This window comes from Lissotriton vulgaris, chromosome 3_1, assembly GCF_964263255.1.
Source record: "Lissotriton vulgaris chromosome 3_1, aLisVul1.2, whole genome shotgun sequence".
Classification (NCBI taxonomy): Eukaryota; Metazoa; Chordata; class Amphibia; order Caudata; family Salamandridae; genus Lissotriton; species Lissotriton vulgaris.
This window is the reverse complement of record NC_141689.1, coordinates 853007223-853020112: the sequence shown is the minus strand read 5'-3', so window position 1 is coordinate 853020112 and position 12890 is coordinate 853007223. Positions and strand designations below refer to the sequence as shown.

Genomic DNA, 12890 nt, shown 5'->3' with positions numbered 1-12890 from the left:
TTCTTTTGTTTTCTAATAGTGTGCTTAGTAGCTTATGATTGGTTGGCTTCATTTTCACTTCCATTTGCTTGCTTCTATACTGTACAGGTGCATATGGCTGTCTTTCTATTTGTGTGTTTGTCCCTTCCTTGGAGCATGGAAGCATTACTTGTGTCCTTCTACCTCTCAATGTGTATGTGCTACTTTTTTCTTTGTATTTAAGCTCTTTCACATAGTGTGTTTTTTCAGCTGACTGCCTCATGTACTTGTAGCCCGCTCTGTGTTCCTCCTTAATTTCCCCGTCTTGCCTGCCACCCCAATCACCCTCTCTCAAGTCCATGTTGCTTATTCTCACGATCTCCCAACCTCACCTTGTCAGTGTTTCTTGTCCCCACCATCTGCCTTCCCTCCCTTTTTCTTTGTTTCCTGCCCCCACTGAGGGACCGGGTTTTAGAACCCAGTGGCGTCAGGGAGAACGCCCTATGCCTTCGAGTTCCCGTGCCTTGGCCAACAGAGACACGGGATACTTCTTGATGACGTCAAAGACCAAAGTTTCTTGGCTGCAACCAGGAATAGAGATATACGAAGCACACACGGGTGGTTCGCTAGAGACTGCACAAATTCAATGAGCGGAGCATGGTCTTTTATGCCAAAAATGAAGCCTCAGGCAACATTCAAAATTAGCATTGGGTTCATACAAACTGACCAATGACAGTGTGACAATTTAAAAGTAGCGTATGACGACAATCCCTCTTTCTGTTGTCCAGCCCACCAGAGAATACCAAGCACATTCCATTATCCTGCTCAGTCAGGCCAGACAAACCCATCATAAAACCCTCAACCCAAATCAGTGATTATGTTGTAAAGGAAGGAACAGAAACAGATTGGAAGCAAGATAGAAAGGTACTATAAACTCGGGCATGTCCTACCCTTTGATCTTTATCTGACCAGCTGCTTAACAAGGAACTGGCTCAGCGAGGTCAGCCTCGGGCAAGGAGTCAGTTCGGCCAGGTCATTCAGAAGTCAGCTAAGGCATAAGTGTCTCAAGGACTCGTTCGGCCGCAGTCATCGGCCTATGTGAGGGCAAGCATACAAAATGGCTGCCGTACACAAAATGGAACCCGAAGGTTCAAACGGAATCCCCGAATACGTAGTGTTCTCATAGATCGATTCATGCGAAAACACTCGTACGCGCTACACTCGCCATTTGCGGTCTGCTGACACCAAAATCGCCTATTTCTGACGACCTTTATTGAACGGATTCGGAACCACCGAACCAGACCCACAAACTCACGGAACTACACCACCTGCCCTCCATCCTTGTGTTGCTTTTTTAAAACAATTTATTTTTATTGCGTTTCGGTTGAAAATATTAAAAAATTCAAAAAACAGCTCCCACAGTCACTATACATTCAATGTTCTATGCAATACATATTCTCACTCTTTGGCGGACATTACATTTCTAAGTAGTCGACATTACAACCGGTCACCGCCCAGCACCTGCCATTAGTTATTATACATTGGAAGAACACACATATATACTATATTACAACCATTCCTGCGCAATAAGTAGCATGTTCTCAACCCGTCCCCTCTCCAGTTGAACGGTTCCGCTGCAGGACTACTGCCCATTCCAATAGCAGCGCATTAGAGAGATCCCTCAGCAGTGTACAACAATTGGTCTACTACTTTCCCTTAATGTTAATACTTGAGCTCTGCTAGTGTACATCTATTTCAGCGCCCGCTGTCATATTCTCTTGTGGGTGTGCCAACAAGTAGCACGTCAGCGGAGCCCAAATGTCAGTAGGTCTGGATGCACAGGGTAGCAGCTCAGCGTATGCATGAAGACATTCCTGTCATGTCACCAGGTCAGTAACCCAGTCCTTGAACTTGTGCGCCCGCCTCCTACTCCACCTACAGGCCACTTGCCTCTTGGCTATTAGTAAGGCAAGGGCTACATACTTACGGTGTATTGCCTGTATTGGTTTGGCGTAGCTGTGCAAGTCCAGCAGCGGTGTGGGGGTCTATGGGCGTATCTGTCATCAGCAACAGTGCTTCAAAAACCTGCGTCCAGTATTCGTTCACCCCGTACACTCCCAAGCCAAATGCAGAAAGTCTGCCCCAGGCGCACGACATCTGTCACACCTGTCTGAGTCCTTTAAATGGTACCTATACATTCTAGCTGGTGTGTAGAATAGTCTATGTAAAAATTAGTAATGTATTATTTAAAGCCGGCTACTGGACGACACCCTCTCAGTTTGCAGGCAGCAATAGTCCCACTGATCATCCGTCAGGGAAAGACCCAGTTCCTCCCCCCACCGGGTGCGAGCCGGTGCAGCCTGCACTTCTCTCTGTGTGTGTACCATCCAATAGATCAGAGAGACAAGTCTTTTGGCCGTCGTGTTCTTGAGTAGCAGTTGTAAAGGGGTTAATTCCTGCGGTTCGTCGGGGAATCCCGGGTGAGTGACCTTATGCCCTGCCGGATTCTGACATAGAGAAAAGAATCCAGTGGGGTCTGCTCCAGCCCGTGAAACATATGTTCAGCCGTGCGAAAGTGGCCTTCATGATACAAGTCCCCCCACGTATGAATATGTGTGCGCTTTCTGAGATCATAGAACAGTGTTTCTTGGAGAAGAGGCATGTTTGGGTGGTATGTGAGTGGCAGGGATGAAGAGTAGAGCATAGGTGTTTGCTGTATCCGCCCTATGTGCTGCCAAGCCGCCAATGTGCGTGTGATGGTGGTCGGCGTTTTCTCTCTGGGGTTGTGTGAGTCCTGTATCATCCCATCCAATGGAAGGGGGTGTGCGAGCCAATGTTCCGCCGCAACCTGGGGCATATACCTTGGCTGTTTCACCCAAAACCAGGCATAGTGAGCCTGTACGCTAATGTAATATAATTCGAAATCCGGTATGCCAAATCCACCCTGGGAGTATGGCCTAATAAGAATATTCCATTACAACCGTGGCTGCTTCCCTCCCCAAACAAGGCGTGTCAGTTCAAACCTAAGTGTCGTGAAAAAGAATTTTCCAGGGTAGTACGGTATATTTAAAAACCAGTAAAGAAGTTGTGGGAGGACTACCATTTGTATCAGCGAGACTCGGCCTGCCATTGACAGGGGAAGCGCGATCCAGCTGGTCACCGACTCTGCTATCCGCATCACCGCAGTGCCATAATTGGGATGCAGTAGCTCATCCCTGTCCCTAGTGACTTGAATCCCCAAGTAGCGCAACTCCTCATCACACCACTCCAAGGGATAATCCAATGGGAATCGGACTGTGGATGCCGTCAATGGGAAAATACAAGATTTCCCCCAATTAATCTGGATCCCTGATAACTTCCCAACTACTATAAATTCCCGAAGAATCAGATTCAAATTGTCCTGCGGGTCTCTGATATACAGCGTGATATCATCTGCGTACAGTGATATGAGGATTTGTCTCATGTTACATCTCAAAGCCTTATCGTTGTGGTGTTGCCGTAGCCTCGCCGCCGGAGGTTCCACAGCTATAGCGAAAAGCAAGGGGGAGAGTGGGCATCCCTGCCGGGTATCCTTAGTGATAGAAAACGTCTGGGACGTGTGCCCATTAATAAGCACATTGGCCACTGGCTTATGATATAGTAACCTGATCCATGAGAGGAAGAGAGGGGGGAGCCCCATTCTCAGCATTACCCCAAACATATAATCCCATTCGATAGAATCGAAAGCCTTGGTGGCATCTAGAAAAATAGCCGCCATAGACAGTTCAGGAGAGACATTATTGAGAACAGTAAACAATGTCCTTAGATTGTGGGAGGTGGCTCTGTCAGGCACGAAGCCCGATTGGTCTGGGAGGATTACATTTTTCATTAACAGTCTCAGCCTGGTGGCAACCAGCTTTGCCAATATTTTTGCATCGCAGTTTAGGAGGGAAAGCGGTCTGTAGGAGTCACAGTGCTGGGGCGTCTTCCCAGGTTTCAACAAGGAAATAATTAAAGCCTCCCTCATAGATGCAGGCAAGCTGCCAACGTCTAGAGATTCCTCGTACACCTCACGTAAGATGGGGCCGTGAGGTCAATATATTTCTGTCAGGATACCATATGTCCCTGTGGTCTTCCCCGATTGCATGCTCATAATAGCTTCTCTGAGCTCATCAATTTCAAACGGGGCACACAAAAAAGTTCTCTGCACGTCGCTTAGCCATCCCAGGGCCACATCTCCCAGTTAACCCGCCAAGTCCATCTCGTCCTTCCTATTAGTTGTGTAAAGGCGTTGGTAGTGTTGTGTGAAGGCGTTACGAATATTGGTTGTGTCACGATATACCGTTTCCTCCAAATCTTCAATTTCCAGCACAATGTTAGCACAGAGGGGCCTACGAACCGTGTGCAACAGCGCCTTGCCTGATCTTTCCCCCTCACCATAATACCTGGCCACCCGATGTTTGCCCCGAAATCTCATCTCCCTCTGTGCAGCGACCATATACTCTGTGAGTGTCTCTCTAAATTGAACTATCTCCTCTTCCAGTGATTTTAGGTCCATCTCTAGTTTTCGGATTTGGGTAAGTATATCCTAAAGGACTCCCGACCCTTTTGCTATACAGAATCCACGCAGCGTGACCTTGAATACCTCCCAAATGAGTTCTACGCTATCCACCGAACCCTTATTGTGGGCGAAAAAGTCCTGTATTTCCTCCCACAGCTCTTCCTGAAATGCTGTATCCAGCAAACTTGGGGCGTACAGCCTCCACAAGTTACGCAGTACACCAAAATCCGATGAGTAAAGGCAGTTTAACTGAGGCATGGTCTGAGTATGTCATCCTTATGTGTTGCTTGCCCCACCCGCCCTCCCTCCTTCTGCATTGCTTGCCCCCACCCGCCCTCCCTCCTTCTGCATTGCTTGTCCCCACCCGCCCTCCCTCCTTCTGTGTTGCTTACCTCCACCCGCCCTCCCTCCTTCTGCGTTGCTTGCCCCCACCCACCCTCCGTCTGTGTTGCTTGCCCCCACCCGCCCTCCCTCCTTCTGCATTGCTTGCCCCCACCCGCCCTCCCTCCTTCTGTGTTGGTCTTTTCTGAATTGGAGCAGCGATGGTGGTTGTCTGAGGTGGTGAGGAATGTCTTTGCTGTGAGAAAGTAGAAGGATGTTCCTCCGTCTGTGGGTTTTCAGATACGTGGGACTTTAGCTAGGACCAGTTGGACATAGCAGAGGTCTCTGGTGTGTGCGTGGAATGAGAGATGGTGGTTGAGATACGCAGGTCCCGCATCGTGTAGGGCGTGTGTGAGGAGCTTGAAGGTGATTCTTTTGTTGACAGGGAGCCTGTGGAGGACTCTTAGGTGGCTGGTGATGTGGCTGCAGTGGGGGACATTGACGATAAGTCTGGTAGAGGTGTCCTGGATGTTCTACAGTTTCTTGAGGAGTTTCTGGCTGATACTCACATAGAATGCATTGCCGTAGTCCTGCTGCTTACAAGTGAATGGGTGACCATTGAATTAGCCTCGGTGGGGATCCATTTGAAGATCTTTTGGAGCAGCCATAGCATGTTGAAGCAGGATGATGAGACCACGTAGATCTTGCTGCTCATGGTGAGCAAGGATTCCAGGATGATGCCAAGGTTCTGCGTGTGGTGTGTGAAGGAGGTTCCAAGTGCTGCAGGCCATCAGAAGTTGTCCCAGGCGGAGGGGGGTGAAGCTCGTGGGGACTTGGGTCTTCTCTGAGTTCCTGTCCTCATCCAAGCGGCGGCAGCTTCATCCCAGCATGAAAGTTGTTCTTGGCGATTGAGGTTTCTTTGGTTAGGGAGAGAATGAACTGGATGTCGTTGGCGTAGGAGACTATGTTGAGTGTGTAGTTCCTGACAATGGCTGCGAGAGGGGCCATGCCGATTTTTGAAAGTGGGGCTCAGGGAGGAGCCCTGAGGCACTCTGCAGCTGATCTCTATGGGATCTGAGAGGACAGAGCTAGTCGGACTCAGTGTGTTCGGACGGTGAGGAAGGAGCAGATGCAGTCCAGGGCTTTGTCTGCGAATGCTGACGTTGTGGAGTCTTTTTGCATAGGGTGTGGTGAGAAAGCTGTATAGAAGTAAGCCCGGGCGAGTAATTCCACTCCATCAGCAGAGTTTTACCTACTCCGCGCTCTGTTGAGAATGTGGAGTTCAGGAAAAACTCGCACTCTGTGGTGGAGCAGAGTTAGCCGGCCCCTCCAACCTCCCTAATATAATTACAATTAAAAAAAGGCCCTTCCCTGCTGTTGCGGCCTCCTCCTCACCATGGTCTCTCTCTCCTTCCTTGTCCTCACCTTCCTCGTCCATGGATACCCCTACGTTGTATGTCTTGCGCAAGACGTACAATATAGGGACAAAATTTAGGACTAATCCATGAGTACTACAACAGTAAGTCTTAGCAGACCTTTCGAGATTGAGGCCCAAAGCATATATATGCGAGATTGACATAGAATTACAATGTGCATGCACAACTTGAATATCTGAGACTTTTCATTTAGCTGGCATTACAGACCTACCTTCCCTGGAGTGCTGATGCGAACAGCATTAGTGACTGAGAAGGAGAAAGGGGAAATGCCTGAGCTAGAGCAGGAGTCTGTGCTAGGAGCCTGTGCTATCACTCAGCGTGGATGTGCTTCTACTCTGCATGGGGTGCCAAGCAGGGAATGTAGTGTGGAAGCTTAGTAAAACGGAAATTGTTGGTTATGGGGTCGGCGCATCCAGTTTCACCAGCCACCACAGATGTTATTCAATAAAAGATGGAAGTTTCTGCATCGTTTAAGAGCACTTATTTTATCAACCTCTGTGGGATGACTTGTGTCCTCCTTGGATTCCAAATCAGTGTCTGCTGCAAACGGTGTATTACCCTACTATGAGCCTGAGTTTTAGTTAGAAGCAGTGGTAACTCTGTGGGTTCCAGGTTTTCCAGGTGCTGAAACACTGGGCTCAAATATACATTTCAGAATAATCCGCTTCTAAAAACATGAAGATCATGCTGCAAAAGCAGCCTGGCCTTTGCCCCAGCCAACAGCTGAATCCTTCAACAGCAGGGGAGGAGCAGTCCATTCTCCCCTTCCCCCGCCAGCCTACCCTGCCCCTGACACTGTCCCCACCTCATCCGGGGCCAAGCACAGACTCTCTATTCCCATTTATTAACTACTCAGAGCAGGTAGTAAGAAGGGGTGTTACCTCATGGAACAGGGAAAACTACGTGGAATCTGATCCAGAAAAGTCAGGTCGACATGGCTATTCTCTGGTCTAGTCCATGGGGATTGACTTGTATCTCCACGGCACCGGTGGGGTGTTATTGCACATTATAAGTGTTTAGGGATGTGGAGTTTCGACCCCACCAGTGAAGTACAATTTGTTATAAGACCCTTAGCCTACAAACATTTCCACAGATTCTCAAAAATATCCATTAAATCTGTTTTAATCGCACTAACTTGCTTTTATTTAGCATACTGAATTTATGTAGTTTTTAAATGCTGCAAATAAAATATGTTACTGTATCCAAATTCAATTGTACTACATTTATTAAAGTCAGAAGGGTAATTCAGAACTGCCAGAATTCAGAATCATGCCCTGAAGTTTGGGTATATCACAGCAGTGACCATTTGACTCTGCATTTCACCCTAACTTCTACCCTTTTTAGGTCGAGCCTCTGCAGCACATAAGCTGCTTCGCGAGGCATGCTGTATTCAAGGTAGGGACTTGAAGGTTCTCCTCCCTCCGCCCATATTTTTAATTGGCTTGTGTCCACTGTAAACTGTGGCTGTTCATTGGTCAATACGCTTAGTAGTCCCTCCTTAGTACCGCCTTGTTTCATTTTGTAACCTCCCATGGCGCACCACCTGTTACGAGTGTTGTTACTCAGTAGGCTTTAATTACAGCCTCCAAGCACTATTTTCTCAAATGGCAATAGGTAATTGTAATTGTAAATGACGATGCCTTTTATTTATTTGTTTTAAAAACAACACATAAATAAAAGGCATTGTCATTTACAATGCCAATAGCTCAAACAATCGTAAATGTGAGATCTATTGCATTGCAAATGCTTGTTTTTTGTTTTTAAATGTTGGGCTGGCCTATGTCAGTGACTTGTTTGGCCATCATGACATCTGGCCATTTCATTGAAAGGTTGTTGAATTCATGTAAAATATTATGAGCCAGTGAATTCGATCATGCCGTTCATAGAACTCTCTTATAAAACAGGGCAAGCAGAAGATTTTCAAGACATTCTAAGAAAGTGGTCAATGGAAACTACAGTTTTTAGCTTTCTGTTTAGTACTGTGAAATGATACCTTTGAAGTTGAGGCGATTCTCCAGGAAGCATAAGGCAGTATCTCTTTTACTCATCTCTTGAGTTCATGGAAAATCGAATCTTCCTAACATGAAGGGCCATAGCTGTGTGCTTCAGAGAGCAGCGTGGAAATTAAATGTTAGCTGTTCGTTAAGGAAATCTTAAAATAGACTCCCTGTAGACCTGAGCAGTAAAAGGAATATGCAAAATTCAGTAACGTGTGGTATCGCTTCGTTACCCCATGCTGTATACTGAAGAGGAGAGGGGATCAGAGAGGTTGGAGGCTGGACCGCCTCTCAGAATCGTCTATACAGAGGAAGCTTATTACAGAATAAGTGGGAATCCACTGGGTGCTTCTGAATGTATCCCACGGTGGTAACATATTTAACCGGTGCTGCAATATTGGCCCCCAGTAACAAAAGCAGCAGTGCACACTTGCACACTCCCCTTCCAAGGCCCCCAGGGGGCTGGTCCAACAAAATTGCCAGGGCTGCTTTGGGTTCCGACACTAAGCCCAGCCCGAATCTGGGTCAGTAATAGCTGCTGCATCCCCTCATTTCCTGCACTAGCAATAGTAACGCCCATGCAACTGGCATAGAGAGAGTTGCCACAAACTTTTACTTTTGCCAGCAAAATCAGAAACGTTCCCATCCTGGAAATGGTTGGTTCTGTCCTCCAGCTACAGGCTGGAGTATCTTCCTCAGGGATGAGTAGGGGAGCGGATCACCCCAGATTTGGTGATCCATTCCTCGGTCATGAATAATTTAGTAAGGTTAACTGTCACTCTGAAACCTCTTTCATTCAGACTTGTATTTGCCACTATTATTCCGATGGACTTGCTCACCGGTTGTCATGTTGTGCTTGTAGTTTCATATCCCTGTAGATCAGTTTAAGTGATGTGTGAGATATTTCATTTTTGACCTAATTGAACAGGAATGTATTTTTATTCTATCCTAGAAATTATTACTCATTACAATAGTTAGACCTCTTTTCGGCGCCCTGTCCTCTAAGATATGTTTTGCCATATTTTCTAACTTAAGTCGTAGTTCTTTTTTATTTCATACGTGTATGTATTAGTTGGTTTCTATATTTTCTGCCTGCAGTGGGTGGTCAAATGTGTACTACTTCAGTTGCTAAATTGACGCAGGCGGTCTCATTCGACTCTGACAGGGAAGGTTTACTCTGTGTTTCTTACCTCGTTTATTAACATAAGTAAGCTCTAATCTAAACTCAAAATGCTAATTAGTGTATCAGTGTGATTAAAGTATAGTTTTTATCGGTCGCAGGTTTTTGCTACAACTTGTAACATCTCGTGATTGCACATCTGCAAGCTTGAATGTAATTGAAACCAATCCATTCAAACACCTTACCCATCTCTCCCTGAAGCTTCTGGCCGGCAGCGACAGCGATGTGAAGAAATATTTGGCGACCTGCATTAAATATTTAAAGGTATGAGCGCATGTTAATTTCGCATACTGGTTTGGGATATTCAGCCAATAAAAGAAAAGCATCAAAAATTGCACACACATAAATAACCATGTAACCGTACCACCTTATGACCAACAAAATCATCCCACTTAACCTTTTACGTTATTATGTAGCTTTGCGGTACATTGCTTTTTTCTGCCCTAAGGTCACCTGAATGCCTGAAGAGGACACTACAAAAATAAGGGAGGGGCCATGGAAGAGGAAACAAGAGAGCAAGATGGAGACACTGAGGATGGCGTCTTGTGAATGAAATTATTGAACCCAACATTTTTCCATCTAACTAAATATAAATGCACTGCACGTTGGGTAGTCTACTTAGGTATTTAGTTTTAAAGGAAAACATAGAACAGGGCACTCGTTGGTTAGGCAAATGTTTAGAAATGCGGTTTTCAGTAATTGATCTCTGAGTGAGAGTTATGAATTATGGAAGACAGTTGCAGAACTACTGAACTGCTCTGAGATAACCCTGGGACTTAGTCCCTACCCACTACCGGTTACGCTCTTTCTCATTTTATGGGTATCTGGGCTTCTGTGAGAACTAAGATATAAAGGTTCAGGGCTGAGCTATTCGCCAGCATATTAATTCCCTTCTCAAAGATTTACTTAATCTAGAAAGGCCTGGACTTCCAGGGCCACCCCTTTGCATGTGCAAATAGCCACAATTGTGATAATGCCAGTGTTCTGAAAAGGGACTTGATGCAAGTTTAGGTCTTGGATGTTTACAATGCACTGAGGAATGTGTGATGGTATGGGAATCTCCTATTCTTCCGAGGCAACATCAAGGAGTCAAATTTGCAAAGTTTACGGCTTGACTAGAAGGCTGCCACGATGGGGCAAAGTCTGGTCATAGCATATGTTGTTTAAGCCCAGAGTTTTTCCCTCTCCAAACGTATATACACATAAAAAGGAGCATAACTAAATTCTCTACCCAACTTCTTGTTTCAGGTACCCTCTCTAAGCTGATGCCAGAGCATTTCCTAGCATGTCCTTGATCACTGCTGGCTGTGTTTTTTTTACAGGTGCTTGATTCTTGAACTGAGGGCAACTAAAACATAGAAGGAGGGGAGCATGCCCGTTTATGACTCAATAGCTCAATATTCTGAAGAATTTCCTTACTTTATCCCATGTACATAATATGCCACTCAGGGCCAACAAGGTGGTCATATTGTTTTAAATCCTTGAAGTTTTTCTGTCGGACACCTTCAAAATCCAGAGAGGAACACGCCAGGACTGCCCGGTCTCCCCCCTCCTGTTCCTACTAGCCATGAAGCTCCTGTCTTCTGTCATTCGCCATTCACCGCACTTCACAGGCATTTCTATTGCGGACGTCCTCTCTAAAATATACCTGTACACCGACGATATCCTACTCACTGTTAGGGACATACCAAGCTTGCGACCGATGCTACTGGAAATCATAGACGGCTTTGCAGCCCTGTCAGGCTATAAAGTAAACTGTGAAAAAAGTGAGGCCCTCTCGCTCTCCTTGGGCACCACAAGAGCTGTAGTCCATGGTTATCCCTATAGGTGGAAACCTTCCTGGCTCGAATACCTAGGAGTACTGGTCAACAAATGCCTGAAAGGAGTGGTGATAAATAACTGGTCACCCCTTATAGCCCAGATGAAAGAAGATTTTGATAAATGGTCCCTGCTGGGTTTGTCCATGTGGGGCATAGTCCAAGTAGTAAGGATGGTCACGCAACAACATTACACCTATGTCCTGGGAACACTGTCATGGTGGTACCCTTAACGACTTTATGCCTCATTGAAGCTCGTATACGGGCCTTCATCTTGGACGCCACATGCCCCTGTCGGTTGGCATCCAAATATAGAGCCTGTCGCTCCTGCAGTGGTTTGGGATTACCCACAGTGGAACAATATACCTTAGCCTTTCACCTTCTGCAGCCTGCATACCAACTCCTGGAGTGACTGGATCCCCCCCCCCAATGGGTGACAACAGAAAGATCACTTTTCAAAAGTGGCGTCAGACTGGATCTCTTGTACCGGTGCCCTTGCTTGACTAGACCAGCTTGGCACCCTGTTGTGCAGGCCACAAGCAAGGCATCATGTGCATCGATTTCTGGGCGTCCACTATCGTCTACACACCAAGGCACCTTTACAGGGCAATGACAGCATCAGAATAAGCTGGTGGACAATCCACGGGCCCATATGGGAAGCCTCAAACATACGATCTCTAGATCAGGTACTACTAAATGGTGAATTAAAACCATTCGCTCAGCTGTGAGAGGAGTACGGACTGCTTCCTCAACATGCCTGGCAATACCTTTATTTCCAACACTGTTTGTGACGCTGCCTTGGCCCTCAGTCTTGGACCCTGCCGCCTCTTGCGATAGTGGAGTATCTGACACTATGGGGCAAACACAAAGGAGTCGTGTCGGGTCTTTATAGTACACTAATAAATCACTTGCTCTCACAACCTCTCCAATCTGGGCTATGGGCCAAATGACAAGCATGGCTACAATTCTCAGTCGAGGAGGAAGACTGGGTGGAAATGGTGGAGGCACTGTACAGGGAAACACAAGAGGCCCGACTAAAATTCTGCCTCTTCAAAACCCTCCATAATTGGTACTGGACTCCAACAAAATTGCACAAAGGGGGGCTAATACCGCACTCCAGGTGCTGGAGACACGTGGATGCACGCCGCTACCTCCCTCATATACTTTGCGAATGCCCCTCTATTCAACCCTTCTCGTCTTTCGTTGGGAACACCTTGAGTGAGGCAATCCCTTTCCGTCTACCCCTTCAACCTCCAGTCATCATTCTCCTGCATGACACCGGTGGCACCCCGGATATCACGCAACCACAATGCTGCCTCCTTCACAAAGCGCTCTCCACTGCTAAACTCTGCATCCTTGGGAAATGCACGTCAACTACGCCCCCTTCACAGGAGGACTGGAAGGTGGCAATGATCCAAACAGCATCCATTGAATGCATTATCTATGGATTACAGAATCAGATGGAGGTGTTCCCGCAGATGTGGGGCCAATTCCTAAGAGACTAGAATCCTAAAAATGGTTCATGTATAACATAACACAAAGCATAAATTAAACTAATATTGAAAATAATCTCACATAAAAAATGATACCCCTACATAGCAACACAATATATTCAAAATTTAATAGAATGATTAGTGGAAG

At 46.5% G+C, this 12890-nt stretch overlaps 1 protein-coding gene across 1 annotated transcript in view; it reads left to right on the top strand.

The window, feature by feature from the left end:
- Positions 1-12890, top strand: part of LOC147727114 (spindle assembly abnormal protein 6 homolog) — a 574453-nt gene that overhangs the window by 197001 nt on the left and 364562 nt on the right. The window contains exon 5 of the mRNA XM_086961156.1: positions 9534-9696. Coding sequence (XP_086817282.1) covers positions 9534-9696 — 163 coding nt within the window. The remainder of the gene's footprint in view (positions 1-9533; positions 9697-12890) is intronic.